Source organism: Nerophis ophidion, linkage group LG01, assembly GCF_033978795.1.
Source record: "Nerophis ophidion isolate RoL-2023_Sa linkage group LG01, RoL_Noph_v1.0, whole genome shotgun sequence".
Classification (NCBI taxonomy): Eukaryota; Metazoa; Chordata; class Actinopteri; order Syngnathiformes; family Syngnathidae; genus Nerophis; species Nerophis ophidion.
The window spans coordinates 36,391,235-36,413,330 of NC_084611.1; the positions used below are offsets into that span (position 1 = coordinate 36,391,235).

The window sequence follows — 22,096 nt, forward strand, 5'->3', positions numbered from 1 at the left end:
GGGACCCCTGTCCTATAGTAAGCAATTTTAAGAATAAAAATGTACAAACGAGTGAAAAATATCAATACTCTAGTTGTATTGATCACTTGATAAGACCAAGTGGTCAACACCAAGTGTGCTGTTCAGTATTGTGGCCACTGATTGCATTACTGTGTTTTATTCAATGTTTGTAAAGCTATTTACAGTTGTTTCATGTCTACAGGGCAGTAATGCTGCTAAAATGGTATTTAAACCGTGCTATTGTTTTTATGCTGTAGTTATGAAATTATTGGAATTATAATTAATTATTCCGGCTTTGTGAAAATTCATTTTCCACGGCTAGACCCGGAACCAATTGACATCTATATAGGCTTACTGTATATGGATAGGACTTTTTAATATTGTGTCCCTCTCGTGGATCCGTCCATCCATCCATTTCCTACCGCTTATTCCCTTTTGGGGTCGCGGGGGACGTGACATAATCAATAATATGCATTGATCTTGCTTTTCGTGACATATCTATTTTTGCTCCAGTAGAATAGGGACAAGCGGTAGGAAATGGATTGATGGAAGACTGACCTAAAAAAAAAAAAAAGGCATGTGATTAATTGGACAGTACAGCTAGCAGCACCACCACCTGGGGATAGTTTGCCTGAACTAACCATGGTGTCATCAGCCATGTCTTTGGCTCCCTCTAGTGGCATGCACTGACACTTGCGCTTTCTCTTTGCCTGAACTTGACTTTCTCTCTTTTCTCCCTTCTTCATCGGCTTTGTCCCCTCAAGTGGACCTCAAACTATTATGAGGTAAGTTTACCCTAAGATGACCCCACTGACTACAGGCCTTTTTTCACTCTTCAGTTTAGTTGATTTTTGTCTCCTTTTCGTCTCGTTTGTTTTTCCCCTTGTATTGCTTTTCAAGAAAACCCCAGCCAGCAAGGTATCTGCTCGGCTCAAACCTGGGCATTATCATCGTGTGTGTTAAACTACATACTGTATTGTAGACCATCAACTTCATATTTCATGCGACTTCATCAAAAGATTTTCCAATTCATTCCCATTCTTCCACCCTAACTAAACATACCGCACAGGACTTGTTGACTAACCAGCTTTAAGAGTGTCTTGGTCATTTAGAACAGGGGTGTCCGAACTTTATCCACTGAGGGCCGCGCACTGAAAAATCACAGCAAGCGGGCGCCATTTATTTTAGAAAAAAATTCAATATATGTATAAAAAATATACATTTAGGCCTCCACTCAGGCTTGATCTCGGGGACCCCAAAGGGTTTTGGTAAAAATAAAATATTAAAAATGTGTCATTATTAAGTATTATTATTTTTATTATTATTCAAGTTTTAAATCTCTAGATCAACATTAGGTATATCTGTCAATATGACGTTTTTAAAGATTTAAGTTGTATGCTCTTCTTGTCAAAGAAAACCATGTTTTTTAATGGAAAAAACACAAAATATGCAATATTTTCACCCAATAAAATTTTTAAGTAGAATATTTGAGATTATATAATAATTGGAGCCGTAAAAAAAGTCAACAACTCTTAACACCATTGATTTTAATTCACTATTATTTTTTGTGCAATGACACTTAAAAACCAAACACACTGATCCAAAGGGGTCCTACTCATTAAAGTGTTAAAAAAATAAATCACCATTTTTTTTTACTGTTTACTTTTAACACAATGGTCTCGAGATGAACTTCAGATCTATTCGTCAATTATAAGTTTTTTGTAGTTTATGTTTTTTTTTTTGTTCGTTTTAGGCCCTTCTTTGAAAAAAACAGCTCAGTTTTTTATATGGCAAACACAAAATATACAACATTTGCCCACAAAAATATCTCAAAGTGGACTATTTAATGTGACGTAATTGGAGCCTTGAAAAGGTCAATATTACTTAATGACATTGATTTTGATTTTCTTATTAGTTTTTAAAGAAACAGCCTGCATGGCAGTTGTGTTAGAGTAAACATTGCAAAATGTTCCTGTTATATTTTACATTTGCTATTTTATACCACTTTTTATGTTTTAATTTTTTTCCATAGTATTTTTAAAATGTGCCGTGGGGCCGTTAAAAAATGACCTGTGGGCCGCAAATGGCCCCCGGGCCGCACTTTGGACACCCCTGATTTAGAAGAACCTTTATTGATACTGAGCCCTTCTCCTCCAGGCCTCCCAGGAAACACGTTGTGGACACAGACATCCACTTCTACCACGTGCCCACTCATGCCGACGCCAGCAGGAAGCGCATCATGGAGGATACAGAGGACTGGCGTCCACGCACTGGCACCACCCAATCCAGATCCTTTAGGATTCTAGCTCAGATCACAGGCACTGAGCGCGGTATGTAACTAACACTGAGGCCGTTGTTGCTTGTAACTGTTTAATGCAAATTTTGTGCCCAAATAGGAAACCCTCAAACATAAAATATTTCCTCATGAAGGAAGGAAGGATTTATATTGTCATTGCACAAGTGCAACTAGGGCTGGGCATTATGGACTTTTATTAATATCTCGATATTTTTAAGCCATGTCACAATACACGATATATATCGCCTTAGCCTTGAATGAACACTTGATACATATAATCACAGCCGTATGATGATTCTATGTGTCTACATTAAAACATTCTGTTTCATACTGCATTAATACATGCTCATTTTAAACTTTCATGCAGAGAGGAAAACCACAACTAAGTCAATTTACAAAAACTGTATTTATTAAACAGCTATTAGGCAGTGGCACAAACATTCATGTCATTTCCAAAACAGAAAGTGCAACAATGTCAGAGACATTTTAAAACAAGTTATTAGTGCACTTTTTTGCATGATGTCACTAAGACGACATATCAAAACAACACTAAATTAAAGTGCACTTTTTGTACTGAACGCCACTACAATAGTTTAAAACAAAGTACAATTTTGTGCATGATGTCACACAATATATTTCAATAAGTGTCAAATAAAAATGAGCTGCATAACAGGAACTCTAATAGTGTATTTCCTTCGCTATGTGGTAGGTTACTGCGGACGTTATCTCCTTTTGTTGTTGATTTTTTTTATCGTACGGTGTTGATCTGGAAATTGTTGCTTCAGCATTTTGTGGGTGTGGCACCGAACGTAGATGTTGACATGCAGAGTTTCAAGCACTCTTCATTCTCTAGCGGGTGACTTTTCAAGTCATGCTACACATTAGCAGTGGTGCTGCTTTTCGTAGCAACGCTTTTGCCTCATACTTGTAATAAATCTTGTTGCTTGAAGCCAAACCACCACCAGACGATGGGCCCCGTTCTGTTTTTCGTGGGAATTTATTCTTCTTCCATTTGTTACTAGATTTGCATCTTCTCTCTCTCGTATTACGCACCGTTAGCACCACAGCTAATGTCACCCATGTAGCTACCTCTTTGCTCGGGGAGGGCGTGTGACGTTGCACGCATGACGTATGTAAGAAGGTGAGCTTGTTTTAAGTCTCTGTGAGAAGGAGAGACAAAAAAGAGTGGGAAACCCCTTTAGTGTAATGCCAGCAGCTAAAAGCAACTGTGTGCGAACGTATACTCTAATATCACGATATCGTCATTTTCTATATGGCAGAGAGACAAATCCGCACCATATAGAGTATATTGATATATCGCCCAGCCCTAAGTGCAACACAATTTCATTTTCAGCACAAACCCGTTCAAGAGCAGACATACTGTACGTTGTACAAAGTGACAGAACTGCAGCGCTGAGGGTTTGCCCCCAAAAAATAGACATAGTTGGGGGTGGATAAGTAAAACCAAAAGATGATTCCGTACTGGGCTCGTATGCGGGAGGGGGACTCAGTCTGGGGCCAGGAAAGAACTTGATGGCATTATATCAATTAATCAATCAATGTTTATTTATATAGCCCCAAATCACAAATGTCTCAAAAGACTGTACAAATCATTACGACTACAACATCCTCGGAAGAACCCACAAAAGGGCAAGGAATTATAAGCATCATACACAACATCACAACTAGTGTTGACCCTATACCAATATTTTGGTACTTTTCGGTACTTTTTTTAAATAAAGGGGACCACAAAAAATTTAATTATTGGCTTTAAATTGACAAAAAATATTACGGTATATTGAAAATATGTTGGGGAGGGAGTTGGCGGACCGGTACTTTTTTAATACCGGTATACCGTACAACCCTAGTTACAACACAGAAGCTACTTGCAACAGGAGGGAGGGTGGCCCTCCGGTGACCAAGTTGCAGGCCTTTTGCCGCTGGTCCAGCCGTCAGTCGCCTCTAAAACTATAGAAGTGAAATTATTGTATTCTGTTCCAGGGTCAAACTGTCACCATGATTAAAAGCATGCCAACATGTATATATTTTGGCCAACACATTCTAAATTTAAAGTTCGGAATGTTTACAAACCCAAGTATATAGCTTTTTTTTATTAGTTTGTCCTATAAATAATTTACAGTAAGATTGCAAGACATTTTTTGTGCAGTGTTAGATTTTGTTGGATTAAAAAAAAGCACTCAAAGTCAGGAAGACAAAAATATCAACTTGTCTCAAAAACTGCAGTAAATATATATTTATATTTTTTCCATCTCAAGTTAGTTTTTAGTACCACCCCAGCTTGAAATATACACGCTAATTAATAGTTAGTTAGTAGTCTTTTTTTCCCCTTTCAAAAGGCAATTTCAAATTAATAGCGTGTTCCAAAATATAACAACAACTACTGTAAGTAATAGCTAGGATTTCAAATTGAAATCTTAGCAACAATGGTTGTATTGTTTTTTTGTTAAGTTTAATGTGGGATCAAAAATAAGATTTTTCATGGATTTTACTGTGACATTTTTTGACGTAAACACGAGTGAGTTAAATTAGGTCATAAATTAAGTCCAAAAGAATCTTTGGATTCCACGCCCCTCTCAGTTGATTCCCCGACCCCGCGCTAAATCCGGGCAAAAAGTCTGAATCTAAAACGTAGTGTTAAACTGTAAACACTAGCATTTGAATATCTGAAAAACAGAAGTTCAAGTATAAAAATGTATGAACGTGAGAAAAAAAGAAAATGTTCAAAATAATTACCAAAGAGAATCCTAATTAAAATCAACTTGGGGAAAATGTTGTTTTTTTAATATACTGATTAGGGGTGTAACGGTACATGTATTTGTATAGAACCGTTTTGGTACGGGGGTTCTGGTTCGGTTCAGAGATGTACCGAACAAGTTTTTCCACACCAACATATGAAGTAGCCGCCTAAGCTAAAGTCTTAACAAGCTGCTCCGCTCCGTTCTGCTTCTGTCTCCTACACAGCACCCAGCATTCTCCCACCCACACAACCATTTGATTGGTTACACATATAGCGGTAACAGCCAATCAGTGCGTATTCAGGGCGGTAACAACCAATCACAGTGCGTATTCAGAGCGCACGTAGTCAAAGCTTCAGCATGGAGCAGATAGGTGTATAGCAGCGGACTCTCCCTAAATTATAATAAACACCTCCCAGTCAACGTTCTAAATGACGTTCTAGAAACAAACTGCTCGCTCGCAGTCCTGGCTTGAGGTGAAGGCTAATTAACTTTTAGCGTAACGTGAGCTTATTTTGCGGTGTGTGTGTTTTAGGTCATTGTGCGGTGTGTGTGTGTGTGTGTGCGTGTGCGCGCGCGCGTGCGCATATGTGTGTGCGTGTGTGTGTATGCTAGTGATATAATAATGTAACTGTATCATTAAGCCGACATGAATTCCATGGTGTTCAGGGACAAATAGTCTCTCCTATTGCTGTTGTACTATTTTTTCAGCTATGGTTACATGAATCATTAGTAAAGTAGCAGCCTAGTTTGAATGGTAAGGTCCCTGCTATCACATGTTGATAAAAATATAACATTTACATAATAAAAATCAACTACAGGCTTCCCAAATGCTGTAATAAATTAAGCATGGTGAGTTGACTTGAAACTGTTTACTGTTGCACTTTTAATATGTAGAAGAAAAGTTTTGTCATTTTATTTAATCTGAGCAACAAGTTGAGGCAGTTTAATGTGGATTAACGTGGCCAGAGTTATAGTGTTCCCAATGTTAAAAGGATAAAGCCATTGTTTACAAATTTGTTAAATAAATAACCAAAACATTTATATTTTGTTGTTTTCTTACTGTACCGAAAATTAACCGAACAGTGACCTCTAAACCGAGGTACATACCGAATCAACATTTTTGTGTACCGTTACACCCCTAATACTGATGTATTTTTCAAAATTCAACATCAAAACTAGATTTATTAAAAAAAAAATGTTCCAAATACCACCAAATGTATGACTTTTTAAATAGTTTTTCCTCATTTTAGGCTAATTAAAGGAACCTTAAAAAAACAAAAATGTATAATCTTTGACGTACATTCATTGCTTGAAAATAAATATTCTGAAAGACACAAAGGTCCTGACGATCCTATGGGGGGGTCATACAAAAACAAGTTAACCACAATTCAGTATAAGGGGTCGAAAAACCGGATGCAGATTACTTTCAGGTCTGCACTTCTTTATTAATCTGAAGATATTTTTATCAGCCATATTGTATTCAGCAGCCATGACAGAGGTGTGTGTATGTGTGTGTGTGTGTGTGTGTTGCACGTCTACTTATGGTCATATGGCACTTTTTGTGTATGAGACAAATGAATGGGGCTGACGTAGTGGAATAGTAGTATCTACAGGAGTATTTCCTCAAGTTGTCTTTTTTTTCTTGTTGTGTAGTTCCAGAAACGGAAGAAGCAGACGCTGCCAAGAAGACAAAGTAAGTGCATGTGTCGTGGTCTATGACGCCTTCTGGTCTTTATTAAGCTGATCGATGACATCCTCTTCCTGTCTAGACAGCAGAGACACTTAAGTCAAAATCCTAATCAGTCAGTCTGTAAATGTAAATGACATAATATTGGGCAGTATGATACATAACTACGCCAACTACCTTAGAAAGTAAATAAGGACTGCCTTGTTGGCAGGACCGACCGGATGGTTGAAATCATTTTGTATACTTTTTGACTCAAACCTCAATTTAATTGAATTCAAATGTGCTTTTTGGAGTAACACGAAGACACGGGAAACACACTGTTCAATGTTTTTTACATTTTAGGTTCAAAATGACAATATTAACTGAATGAAATAAACTAGCACTTGGATAGCAGAGCCCTACAACAGGCCCTACCTCTCAATATTAAACAAGTCTGTATTTAGTCTGTGATATTCTTCCGAATGTAACCCGGGCCGTGAATTAAACCCACGCTACTAATGGAAGAGTTGGTGAACTCTGTTACTATTTTCTACACTGCAAAAAGTCATAAATGAATAAATAAATACACAAATACATAAATTAGGGGTACTTTATTTAAACAAAGTAAATCTATCTGCCAATAAAACAAGAACATTTGGCTTGTCAAGACTTTCCAAACAAGTAAAATTAGCTAACCTCAATGAACCCCAAAATACCTTAAAATAAGTAAATTCTCACTAATAACAACTGTACTACTATATGAGTACGTATTTTCTATTGTTTCACACAATTGTGTCTCATATTCATGATTATTTTTCATGATTATTTTTTATATGCTTGAAGTAAGAAATTATTACTTTAAAAAAGTATTTTTATACTTGAGAGTGTTGATGACACAGCTTTGCAACAGTTGATATTCTAGTTTCAAGCATGTTTTACTCAATATAGGTCATAAAATCTCAGCAACAAGCTGTAATATCTTACTGAGATCATTTAGGACCAAAACCCTTAAAACAAGTAAAACACTAACATAAAATCGGCTTAGTGAGAAGAATGATCTTAGACAGAAAATAAGCAAATATCACTCTTATTTGAGGTATTTAATCTTACTTAGATTTCAGTTTTTGCAGTGTAATGAAAGGAAAGGGCTGGGAATACAATTTAAATGTAAAAAGCGCTGTCATTCAATTTATATTTTACAAGCTATTTTTTGATTTTCACTGTAATTTTAAGCAACGTGGGTCCATTTTCGGCATAATATGTACATAGGTACAGTTTCTACGTATGGGACGTTTGGCAACCTTGGTGTTAACAAGCGCTAATCCTGCACAAACAGCATCGCACAGGTGTTTTGTAGTGGTCCACAGGGGGCAGTGTTGAGGCAGTGTTAACATGTTCCCATCACATTAGTGGCCAATCAGAGTGTGTGGTGGTCATAGAGCTGGACGATATGGACTTTTTTTAATATCTCGATATTTTTAGGCGTTATCGTGATACACGATATATATCTCGATATTTTGCCTTAAGTCTTAAATGAACACTTGATGCATACCATATTTTTCGGACTGTAAGTCGCAGTTTTTTTCATAGTTTGGCCGGAGGTGCACCTTATACTGAGGAGAGACTTATGTGTGAAATTATTAACACATTACCGTAAAATATCAAATAATATTATTTAGCTCATTCACGAAAGAGACTAGACGTATAAGATTTCATCGGATTTAGCAATTAGGAGTGACAGATTGTTTGGTAAACGTATAGCATGTTCTATATGTTATAGTTATTTGAATGACTCTTAACACAATATGTTATGTTAACATACCAGGCACATACGTTCTCCGTTGGTTATTTATGTGTCATATAACGTACACTTATTCAGCCTGTTGTTCACTATTCTTTATTTATTTTAAATTGCCTTTCAAATGTCTATTCTTAGTGTTGGATTTTATCAAATAAATTTCCCCCAAAAATGCGACTTATACTCAGTGCGACTTATATGTGTTTTTCCCCTTCTTTATTATGCATTTTCGGCAGGTGCAACTTATACTCCGGAGCGACTTATATTCCGAAAAGTACGGTATAATCACAGCAGTATGATGATTCTGTGTGTCTACATTGAAACATTCTTGTTCATACTGCATTAATATACGCTCATTTTAAACTTTCATTCAGAGAGGGAAATCACAACTAAGTGAATTGACCAAAACTGTATTTATTAAACAGTTAAGACATTCATGTCATTTTAAAACAGAAAGTGCAAGATTGTCAGAGACATTTAAAAAAAAAAGCTAAGTGCACTTTTGTGCATGATGTCACTAAGATGACATATCAAAACAACACTAAATTAAAGTGCACTTTTTGTACAGAACGCCACTATAATTGTTAAAAACAAATAAAGTGCACTTTTGTGCATGATGTCACACAAGATATTTCAATAAGTGTCACATAAAAATGACCTGCGTATCAAATAGTATATGTCCTACGGTGTTGATGTGGAAATAGTTGCTTCGGCATTTTGTGGGTGTGGCACCGAACGGACATGTTGACATGCAGAGTTTGAAGCACTCTTCATTTTCTACCGCAGGCCTGGGCAATTATTTTTACTCGGAGGCCACATTTAGAGAAAAAAATGTGTCTGGGGGCCGGTATATAAATTTTTAGTATCATTAATACAAAACCTCACAATAATGTCTGATTGAATGCTAAAAACGTTATGACAGACCGCCTTAAAAAACATAATGGAATTTTTCATTTTTCTATAAACAATAAAACACTGAATATTGACAAAATATAAACGTCACACTCCCTCTCGATCGACATATTTTACAATCAAGTAAAACGCAACAAACAAAAAGGGTACAAAATAAACCCACCTACAATCTGATATATCTGATATACCACTTAAACTTTAGAACTCTGTAGTGAAAATCTCCTTCCACGTCTGTGGAAGCGCTTCCCGCCCATGCTGCTTGGTGCCTCGTCTGAGCTGCTGTGACATAGATGACCATAGTAACTAATTATATGACCATAGTAACTAATTAGATTACCGTAGTAACTAATTACATTACCATAAAAACTGGTATATCATCCTAAAGCACAGATTCCAACCATTGAACTACTTTGTATACTTCAAGACTTATGGTCATTAGAAAACATCACTGCATATCATAACGGCAGCTCCAGTTTCCATCTTAAAAAAACAAAAAAAAATATTTGAAAATATCAGGCGGGCCCGATTGAAAAGGTCAACGGGCCGCATGTGGCCCCCGGGCCGTACTTTGCTAGTGCCGCTACTTTTTGTAGCAACGCTTTTCCCGCATACGTTTTTCAACATCCCGCTTAAAGTCAAACCACCGCCAGACGATGAACCCCCTGCTGTTTTTTCTTGGGAATTAATTCTTCCTCCATTTGTTACCAGATTTGCACCGTCTCTCTCTCGTATTACCACCCGCACCACACCGCTAGCATCACAGCTAAAGTTAGCATGTTGCTACCGCTCCGCTCGGAGAGGGCGTGTGACGTTGTACGCGCGGCGCACACAAGAAGGTGCGCTTGTTTTAAGTCTCTGTGAGAAGGAGAGAAAAGAAAGAGGGAGAAACGCATGCAGTTTAATGCCTGCAGCTAAAAGTAAAACGTATACCGTATTTCCTTAAATTGCCGCCGGGGCGCTAATTAATTTAAAAATTCTTCTCACTCCGGCATTTGACAAAGGCATGCGGTAAAGGCAAGCATGCATTAATTATTTTAAGACCTCTTCTCACTCCGGCGCTTACCAAAGGCATGCGGTAAATTTAGGCCTACGCTTATAAATTTGAGTGTGATGTAAGGATACCATCATGAAAAGCACATTTAATTAAAAAAAAACGTTATTATGGTCTTACCTTTACTTAAAAATAAAGTCCATGTTCAGCTCCTTCTGATCAAAAACATCGATAACTTGTTTATAGAAGTCTTCCCTATCTTTCTTCAGTTCTAAAAGTCTCTCTGTCTCGTTGGAGATCTTCCTTTATTACCTCCTGCTTCGATTGAAAGTCCAGTTTAGAAAACGGTTTTATTTTAGATATGTAATCATCCGTGTTAAAAGTGCAAGCGAGAGGAAATAATAAACGATCGCTGCTCAATCTTGCTCCTTGTTGTCACTTCTTCTGCAGCCGAGTAGTCGCAAGAAGGATCACTAGCCCCCTCTTCCACCTGGAGGTGGGAGTCATGTAATGACTCATATTTGACACAGGCAGCTACGGTGTATTCCATCCATCCATCCATTTTGTACCGCTTATTCCCTTTCGGGGTTGCGGGGGGCGCTGGCGCCTATCTCATCTACAATCGGGCGGAAGGCGGGGTATTAATAAAACATAACTGCTTACTTTTCTTTTTAGCATATTCAATAGCTTGCACCTTAAATCCTACTGAATAGCTCTTAATCTTCTTCCCTTTATGTGTTTACAAATTATTGAAATCAGTCTCATCCATTTGGAAAATGATGACAGGTGAAGTGTCACTCGTGACGTGACGAGTTTCACCCGGCGGAAATTCTAGACATGCGCTAATAAAAATAATATTTAGCGAAACGAGTTTGCACCGGCGTTAATACTTAGCCGGCGATAATGCTAAGCATGCGCTAATTATTTTGCAAAACGAGTTTGACCCGGCAGTAATTCTAGGCAGGCACATACTATATACCCAGCAACAATTCAAGGAAATATGGTACTTGAATATCACGATATAGTCATTTTCTATATTGCACAGAGACAAACCCGCAATATATCGAGTATATCGACGTATTGCCCAGCCCTAGGTGGTCATTTGTCGTGTTTGGTGGTGCATGTTGCCTAACCTGTGGTGTTGTTGGCCATCATGGCGGTCTGCAGTTCTGCATGTGTTTGGCCTTTGTTAGCGTGTTCCTAACCACGTCTTCACTGCATCCCCTGGTGCTGTGCAGTGTGTTTTTTTTGGCGCGTCCGCATTATCCCTAAACACTTTGTTTTCTGGTGTGACGGCAGAGTGAACAAGACCACCACGCGGTTGGTGATCGGCCCAAAGTACACCGAGCTGAGAGACTGGCACCACGGCGTGTCGGCTCGCACCCTCAATGTCCAGTAGACCTGGTTGTATATGTATGTGTACATGTACGTGTGACTATGTGTCGTATATATCTGTTTGACTGCTGCAGAGGACTGGTGTGGGCACGGTGGGACAAGGGGAAGTAATGGGAGGGACAAATGGAATCAATAGTTATGTGGACGCGCACGGGGGATTTTTCCTCCTATATTTTTTCACAGAGCTGTGCTGAGCTGGATGCATTCAGACCCTCAGTTTCATGTAATATCATCCTGTTAAATCCTCACTAAACAACATGAATCCGCTGTAACGTAGTGATAAAATAGATGTTTTCGACACGACAAATATGCTCTCAACCAGCATCAACTGATAGAGTGCTACTACAAATGCTCCTATTTTTGCCGTGGTGTTTATTTACTGGCCGATAACTCAGAAAACGCATTACAAATACACCACTTTTATTTTTTAACTTTCATAGTGGAGAGCATGAGAAAGTGGAAACGAAAACAGGTCTTTCATCACCAAGTGTATTGCACAACACAGACAGAACCAATGTGGTGATAGTAGTATAAGTACTGATGAGTTCTATGTAAACAATGCGTTAGCAAAAGCTGGCTTGCACAAACCAATATTTTAAAAGCTGCTGATTACTCATGATACTTCCATTTTGTGGCGTTGATTTAAAAAAACAAAACAAAAAAAAATCAGGAGGTTGCCAACAGCCACAGCTGGTAACTCCAAAGCTTTTTGACTTGGTGTGAAACTAAGAGCAATTACAGTATTTACAGTATTTTCTGTTTGAGACTCATACACTACAGGGACAAAAGTATCGGGACACCAGGCTCTATGGCAGGGGTAGGGAACCTAAGGCTCTCGAGCCAGATGTGGCTCTTTTGATGACCGCATCTGGCTCTCAGATAAATCTTAGCTGACGTTGCTTAACACGACACGTAATTAATAATTCCGCTGGTAATCACAGTGTTAAAAATAGCGTTCAAAATATAAAACATTGTCATGCATTTTATTCCATCCATCCGTTTCTATCGCACCTGTTCAAGAAGTCGCATTAATGGTCAAAAGTATTTTATTTATTATTGGTTACCTTCAGAATAACAATGTTATTAATAAAAACAAAAGATGCACGCATTTAGTTGTTGTAATCAGGGAAAGTCCAAAATAAAAGAGGAGGCGTATAATTCTCTTGTCAGAGCATGGGACGACACTGTACAAGGGTACAGGTCTACGGGTTTCTCCTCATTGAGCTAAATTGAATCCAGTCTCTGTTTGATTCCTTTCTTCTTGTCTGTTTAATAAATATCATCAGTGTTTGAACCTGACAGTTGTATTCAGTATTAAAAATATTATACGGCTTTTACGGATTACATTTTAAAATATTTGGCTACAGGTTGTTGCATCTGTAACATCTTCCATTTGTCGGGGAACTTTCTCACTTGTAGGACACGGTGAAGTCAGAGGTCGCCGACGACACCTTAATTTGTTTTGTGCACCGGTAAGGGAAAAAATAGCTTCAACGACTTGTCCACACAAACATGTGACGGACTAAGATTGAGAGACAAGTCCGACCCCTGGCTGATGAATTAGTTGATAAAGAGGCCTATCCCAATTCTTTTGTCCTTGTAGTATAATCAACTATTCAGCCGCATGACCTCAAACAATGTCCCCAAATGCCGGTGTTTGAAAATAGTAGACGTAAAGGATGTGTATATAAACGCATGTGCTTGGATGTTGCAGTCCAAAGTAGTGCATTAGGACACTTTGTGTGGTCTAAAGGTTATTGAAAGTTACAATGTTGGGTTGTTTAGGTGCAATGATAAGCTCTGTAAATGTTCTGTTATACGTTTAAAGGCCCTTCTCGCTGTGTAAAATATTTCTCCTTATTTATCTCTTGGCGTGTGTTTACTTTAATATGATTTAGCCTTGCCGTCACTGATTGAAGTGGTATGTTTTGACAACAGATGGGAATTCTCAATTTGAAAAAAAAGGTATTATATATTTTAGCCAATAAAGTTACTGCATATACTCCTTGTTTCTATTTCTTATTTTCTTCTTTTTCATGTGTTGCTACTTCTTCTATGGAATTTTCACCCCACAAATCATGTTGATTTTATTTTATAAAATGTTATAAAAAAAAAAAAAAAAGCCTGCAACATCAGCCACCCATTCTTTTAAAATTGTACCTGGCCTTATTCTAAGAGATAAGATATTTTAATAAAATATTTGTAATAATACATACATGTATGTGTTTGTATACACACACACACACACACACACACATATATATATATATATATATGCGCGTGTATACACACACACACATATGTGTGTATACACACACACATATGTGTGTATACACACACACACACACACACACACACACACACACATATATATATATATCATTTTTAACTGCAAAATAGAACACTATAATTTTTATAGTGCTCTATTTTGCAGTTCAACCAAGCTACCACAAAGGGGCAGCCCGAACACAAAAAGTGCAATTCAACACATTTTTACAACACTTTACTTCCTGCTGACTTCCATTACTTTTCCTTTTTTTCCCCCTCTTCTTTTCCTTCAAAGACACTAATTGTCACACCTATTCATTTGAAATACTCTGTTCCAGGGTCAAACTGGGCACTTTTATTAACTGTAGAGGCCATGTTTTAAGTAACATGTTAACTGTATAGGAATGTAAAAATGAGTACGGGTCAAGCCCAATATAAGGAAACTCAAAAAAAATGGTTGCGCCTACATTATGCATGACTTAGGTGGTGCAAACAAGCGCATAAATACGTTTAATAACAAACTTTTCTGATGCAGTTAAAAAAAATGTCCCAGTGTCAAGCCACCACGAATAATAATCATTTAATGGCTGTACAATAACCCAAACATTTTTTTTATTTTACTGTGGTCATTAAACATTTTCCCCATCACCAATATACATGCAAAAAGCCAAATAAAAACACTCATGAATTAATCATTATGATTGAGAGATATAGAAATATTGTGCTTTACTCAATTTAGGAGATTTCATTATAAAATTAATATTTGGACTCCAGAATGTGATACCAAATGTGGAAGGTCCTCTGTAATTACAGCGTGGTTTTAATTGCTGCTTCTGTTACAGTGGTCATCCTGCACATGTTTGGATCAAAACGATATTCAGGCTGTGCTAACCTATGAGCTAAAACCCACAGACTGGCAACTCAACATACTAACAGCCCTACTATCTGGCATCCGTCCCACTTTATGCACACCAGAACAATCCACAACTAATAATAAGATAATCAACAGGTCTTTCGGCGACGGCACGGTTTGAGCCAACAAATGTGTTCCCGGGAGCTTGGCGCCAGAAGACACGACTACATATGTCCTCCGAGACAACTCATGGAAACAACTTTTAACACTCCGTGGTCTGTGTGAAAGCGAGCTTGGCAGCGTCTCACAGAGATCATTCACAGGCTCGTAGAGGCAACTGTACGCACTCGATTACGTAAAGAAGGAGGCGTGTGTCACTGGGCGTCCATATAAATGGATATCTTGGCCTTTGTCCGTCCGTGTGTGTGCGTGCGTGCGTGTGTGCGTGCGTGCGCGTGTGTGTGTGTGCATGTATTTCTACCCTTCTTGAGACATCAACAAGTAAAATTACCTTCCATATGAGGACCGGTGAACAAGTTAGGACCGAGATCATGGTCCCAATACAGAAAAGCATTGCATCTAATAGAGAATGTCTCATTTGCACCCCCTTGTGGTGAAATCTATCAAAATAAGGATGGTCACAAAAAGGAGGGATTTTTCAAATTGACTGGTCAACATATGAAATAAGTGTGTGTAAAAATTGGAAGTGCTCCCCCTCTGGAACAACATATGTAAAAACAAGTGTGTGTTAGAAATTGAAATGCACCCCCTTTGACCAAAATTAATAAAAGAAGAAAATAAATGTGTATATATAGACATACTGTGATAACGAAGTAAATAATGAAGATTAAAAAACCATTACAAACACAAAACCAAAAATAGCTAAAAGCAGTCTATTTCTCACAATGTGTTGAAATTTTTCTTATAAAACTGGGAACAATTTCTCATATTCTTTCTGTTTCTGTAATATTGCAATATGTTCTCGTAAAATTATAACCTTTTTCATGTAAAAGTATAACTTTTTCATGTAAAATTATTACTTTTTATTGCAAAATGGTGACATTTGTCATATAAAATTCTGACTTTTATCACAATGTTGCCATTTTTTGTTGTTGTAAAATAGTGACATTTTTTGAGTAAAATGATGACGTTTGTCATCATTTTGCCAAGTAAAATCCTGATTATTATTATGGTATTGCCAAAATGTTAAGGTTTTCTTATAAAATTGTGACTTGTCGATTAAAACCACGACTCTTTTCGTAAAATTGCCAGAATTATAAGCTTGTCTTGTAAAATTGCGACTGTTATTGAGTACAATTCCAACTTTCATCATAATATTTCACAAATGTTCAGTTTTTCTTGTAAAATTTTGACTTGCGTTGAGTAAAATGACGACTTTTATTATAATCCTGCCAAAATTCTTTTTTGTGAAATTGTGACCTTCTTGTGAAATTCCAACACATTTTTCACAAGTTTTTTTTTTTTATATTTACATAGTTTGTATATATTATTAATGTTATAAATACAAATCTTTATATATCTAGAAAGGGTGGTCATACAGAGGTAGGCATTTTCCTCCTGTCTCAAGGAGGTAACAAATTCAAGAGCGTGTGTGTGTGTGTGTGTGCGTGTGCGTGAGACAGCCACAGACTATGAGAGTGCTAAGTGATAGCCCATCTGTTGTGTGGCAAAGTGAAGTTGCTGGACAGTGTCAGCCATGTTAATGGACCATTTGTTCAATGCTTCAACAAAGGCAACACTTTTATGACACGCATTGTTGGAGCCACGTCGTACGGCAGCATGTTATGTCGAGTCTGGGAGCAGTTGGAGGGGTGGTGAAATATACGCTCTCTGGGCGCTTCGTGCACTGTGAAGATGGTGACTAAAATCCCCGTATTAAACTAAGATATACGGTATGCTGATTTTAATGCTGCGGCTTTGTGTAAACAAGTCATTTTACAAGATGCAAGGAAGGTTTGACATATAGGAAGCAAAATTACTAAAAACAACAGAACACTATGGGCATACCCAAACCATTTTTGACTGTTTTTTTTTCACTAAGCCACTGTAATTCCCCAACTCTCCATTAGGTGGAGCAACTATTCATCCATCCATTTTCTACTGCTTGTCCCTTTCGGGGTCGCAGGGGGCGCTGGTGCCTATCTCAGCTACAATCAGGCGGAAGGTGGCGTACACCCTGGACAAGTCGCCACCTCATCGCAGGGCCAACACAGAGACAACATTCACACACTAGTAGCCAATTTAGTGTTGCCAATCAACCTATCCCCAGATGCATGTCTTCAGAGGTGGGAGGAAGCCGGAGTACCCGGAGGGAACCCCTGCAGTCACTGGGAGAACATGAAAACTCCACGCAGAAAGATCCCGAGCCCGGGATTGAACCCAGGACTACTCAGGACCTTCGTATTGTGAGGCACATGCAGTAACCCCTGTTACACCGTGCCGCCCCGGGTTTGTCATATATGTAGCCAAATTACTAAAAACAGCAGCACACTCCTGGCATACAATCATCCATCCATCCATACATGTTCTACCGTTTATTCCCTAAGGGGTGGCCGGGGGCTTTGGTTCCCGATACAATCAGGCGGAAGGCGGTGTACACCCTGGACAAGTCGCTACCTCATCGCAGGCATACAAACAATGTTTTTTTTCACCAAGCCACTGCACTGCAAAAAGTCAGTGTTCAAAAACAAGAAAAAAAAAAATACAAAAATGAGGGGGTGTTTTATTTGAACTAAGCAAAATTATTTTCCAATAGAAAAAGAAAATTTGGCTTGTCGAGACTTTCCAAAACAAATAAAAATAGCAAACCTCAATAAACCCCAAAATACCTTAAAATATGTCAGGACGTGGACTAAGGGGTGTTTGTTTTCCCGAGATGCAAGAATAGAAGTGGACATGACGTGAAGGCAAGGACATAATTTAACTTTACTATAAAAAAGGAACAAAGGGTGCAAACAAAAGGCGGGCACAAGGCGGGGAACAAACTTGGCTTTGAAAACAATAAACTTGCACTTGGGCAAACACTATGGACATGAAAATGAAAACACTTACTGTGACAGGAAAATATACAAAACTCACTTGGCATGGAACTATGGTAGCATGGGTAACATCGGTAGCAGAAGTCCAACAGAGTAAATGTCGCCACACCGACCAACAGAAAAAGACATGTTTTAAATAACAGTGACATGATTGGTGACAGGTGTGTGAATCCAAACGTGGAACAGGTGAAACTAATGGGTAACCATGGAAACAAGACAATGGAGTGAAAAAGCAGGAACTAAAAAGAGTCTAAAAACCAAACAGAACATAACTTAAACAAAACATGATCCCAGACACAACAAAATAAGTATATTCCCACTAAAAACACATGCACTTATCTTGGTAGACATTTTTTTTTTACCTTTTAGCTCAATATGTTGAGAAATATTCTTAAGTTAAGCAAATGCTAGTGCCATTATCTTGACATAAGGATATGAGTGATATCCGGTTGGAGGCCACGGGGAAGACCCAGGACACGTTGGGAAGACTATGTCTCCCGGCTGGCCTGGGAATGCCTCAGGATCCCCCCGGGAGGATCTGGTCAAAGTGGCTGGGAAGAGGGAAGTCTGGCCTCCCTGCTTAGGCTGCTGCGCCCATGACCCGACCTCGGATAAGCGGAAGAAGATGGATGGATGGATAATGATTTGCGCTCGGCACCATGATTTGTTTTTCATGCTTGCAATAAGAAAGTATTACTTTAAAAAGTAGTTTTATACATCTGAGTGTTGATGACACAGCTTTGCAACAGTTGTTATTCTAGTTTCAAGCATGTTTTACTCAATATAAGTCATCAAATCTCAGCAACAAGCTGTAATATCTTACTGAGATCATTTAGGACCAAAACCTGTAAAACAAGTAAAACACTAACGTAAAATCTGCTTAGTGAGAATAATTATCTAATCAGACAGAAAATAAGCAAATATCACCCTTTTTTGAAATATTTAATCTTACTTAGATGTCAGTTTTTGCAGTGTGTAATTCACCAACTCTCCATTAGGTAGAGTAACTATTCATCCATCCATCCATCCATCCATCCATCAATCTTCTTCCGCTTATCCGAGGTCGGGTCGCGGGGACAGCAGCCTAAGCAAGGAAGCCCAGACTTCCCTCTCCCTAGCTACTTTGTCCAGCTCTTCCTGGGGAATCCCGAGGCGTTTCTAGGCCAGCCGGGAGACATAGTCTTCCCAACGTGTCCTGCGTCTTCCCCGTGGCCTCCTACTGGTCGGACGTGCCCAAAGCACCTCCCTACGGAGGAGTTCGGGTGGCATCCTGACCAGATGCCCAAAACCACCTCATCTGGCTAACGCATTTATTCAAATGTTACTTTATCCTTCGGCCTATAGAGTGGAGCGTGTGAGAAACAGAAACACAGAACATCTCCAGTGGGATACATTGTTGTAGTCTATGACTGTTCAGTTTTTTCCTTACTGGCCCTCTTAATAGGGGTCGTCACTCAGCATTAAAGGAATTACTCGCAGTCGCTGTGCACTCTTTGTTTGTTTTATTTAGTACTATTGCAGCAACAGTAGAAGCAACAGCAGCAGCAGTAGCAGCAAGTAATAACCTAAAAGTAAACATGAACACAACAAAACATTGTATCCATCTTGAATCATCATAATGTAAATAATAGACATGAATTAATCAACTGAACCATATTGTTGTCAACCATGATGACATATTATCAATCACTGTGATTTTATCCTAACTTATTAATTTTAGCATTACATTTTATTATCATCATTAATTAATGTCATATAATGTTTTACGTGTGATCAGAATTATTTATAATGTTGCCATGATTCATGGACAAGCATACAAAAAAAACATAAAACACAGGTGCTCTGTTTGAGGCACACATTACACATACAAGTAGAACTACATAATAGAACTACAAATCCCATCAGCCAAACCAGAAAGTAAAGTGCCGGTGTTTTCAAACTCAAGCCGTACCGAAGAATAAACCTTCGAACGCTCAAATTCAGCCGGACACACAGAACGTGACAACACTCTAATACAACAGATTTCAATCCGCCCATTACTGTGGTTGTACCCTTTAACTTAATAATTTTGCCGATGTCGTTCAAAAGCTAAAACAGTGACTGTTTGCTCTGGCTGTCAAACAGCCAACCAGAGGCACAACAAGCGCCGCGGACTTAGCGGACACACAACAAACAAAAAAGAAAGGGAGCGAGCAAGCATGGAATTTTAAACAATAGTTTAGCTGATTTAACCAAGAAAAGCGGACATAACAAAAGTATCTTACAGGTGGAGTATGCTGGTGACGAAGCACGCTGTTTTTTACCAAAGGATTAATGACGCCATTTTTAAAGCTACCCAAGTAGTCACCTGACAGTGGTAGTCGCGCCCATCCTAAAATTCCCAAGCAAGTCCACCATAAATACATATACACATAACAAATACACATAGTAAATCAAACAACGACTATAAGTTTCAAAATAACATTCGATTACAGACACAGAACCAGTCATTTGTATCCCTTTTGGGGCGGCGGGGGGTTCTGGAACCTATATCAACTGCAATGTACAAACCCTGTTTCCATTTGAGTTGGGAAATTGTGTTAGATGTAAATATAAACGGAATACAATGATTTGCAAATAAATTTCAACCCATATTCAGTTGAATATGCTACAAAGACAACATACTTGATGTTCAAACTGATAAACATTTTTTCTTTTGCAAATAATCATTAACTTTAGAATTTGATGCCAGCAACACGTGACAAAGAAGTTGGGAAAAGTAGCAATAAATACTGATACAGTTGAGGAATGCTCATCAAACACATATTCATGGACGCCCCTGCTTATTTCAGCAAGACAATGCCAAGCCACATTCAGCAAGTGTTACAACAGCGTGGCTTTGTAAAAAAAAGAGTGCGGGTACTTTCCTGGCCCGCCTGTAGTCCAGACCTGTCTCCCATGGAAAATGTGTGGCGCATTATGAAGCTTAAAATACGACAGCGGAGACCCCAGACTGTTGAATGACTAAAGCTCTACATAAAACAAGAATGGGAAAGAATTCCACTTTCAAAGTTTCAACAATTAGTTTCATCAGTTCCTAAATGTTTATTGAGTGTTGTTAAAAGAAAAGGTAATGTAACACAGTGGTGAACATGCCCTTTCCCAACTACTTTGGCATGTGTTGCAGCCATGAAATTCTAAGTTAATTATTAATTGTATTAGTGCCCAAGGCATGGTTAACTTACACATCTGTGAAGGCACCATTAATACTGAAAGGTACATACAGGTTTTGGAGCAACATATGTTGCCATCCAAGCAACGTTATCATGGACGCCCCTGCTTATTTCAGCAAGACAATGCCAAGCCACGTGTTACAACAGCGTGGCTTCATAGTAAAAGAGTGTGGGTACTAGACTGGCCTGCCTCTACTCCAGACTTGTCTCCCATTGAAAATGTGTGGCCCATTATGAAGAGTAAAATACCACAACGGAGACCCCGGACTGTTGAACGACTGAAGCTCTACATAAAACAAGAATGGGAAAGAATTCCACTTTCAAAGCTTCAACAATTAGTCTTCTCAGTTCCCAAACGTTTATTGAGTGCTGTTAAAAGAAAAGGTGATGGAACACAGTGGTGAAAATGCCCTTTCCCAACTACTTTGCAGCCATGAAATTCTAAGTTAATTATTTTTTGCAAAAAACATCAATTATCTTGTCTTTGTTGTGCATTCAATTGAATATGTGTTGAAAAGGATTTGCAAATCATTGTATTCCGTTTATATTTACATCTAACACAATTTCCCAACTCATATGGAAACGGGGTTTGTAGAACAATAATAAGATTAAGGTGACAAAACATCAACAATAAAATTCAAACAGCCATCTTCCTCTCATTTGTTCTCTTATCTTTGGTGAATGAGCGCCATTTCCAGATGGGCTGCACTCCTAAGTGGCCGCTGATGAATCCAAGCAGCGGACTGGCTGTTAATCAACTTTATCATGGTGGAGCAGAATGAGATAAAACTTCCTTTCCGATCGTCCAAGATGGTGGAGAATATTAACGACTCACGCTGTAATTGTGGCTAAAGAACGAGGGGCGTCTTGTTTCCTGCTCGACGTGC

General features: G+C 38.4%; 1 protein-coding gene across 4 annotated transcripts in view; it reads left to right on the forward strand.

Annotated features, from left to right (window-relative positions):
* pdlim5a (PDZ and LIM domain 5a) overlaps positions 1-22,096 on the forward strand; it is a 111,752-nt gene that overhangs the window by 58,414 nt on the left and 31,242 nt on the right. For 2 of the 4 annotated variants that reach the window (XM_061901948.1, XM_061901938.1), the window contains exons 6-9: positions 765-785; positions 901-918; positions 2,158-2,330; positions 6,709-6,748. In XM_061901948.1, the coding sequence (XP_061757932.1) occupies positions 765-785; positions 901-918; positions 2,158-2,330; positions 6,709-6,748 (252 nt within the window). The remainder of the gene's footprint in view (positions 1-764; positions 786-900; positions 919-2,157; positions 2,331-6,708; positions 6,749-22,096) is intronic. The other 2 variants (XM_061901954.1, XM_061901963.1) reach the window with 2 other exon arrangements.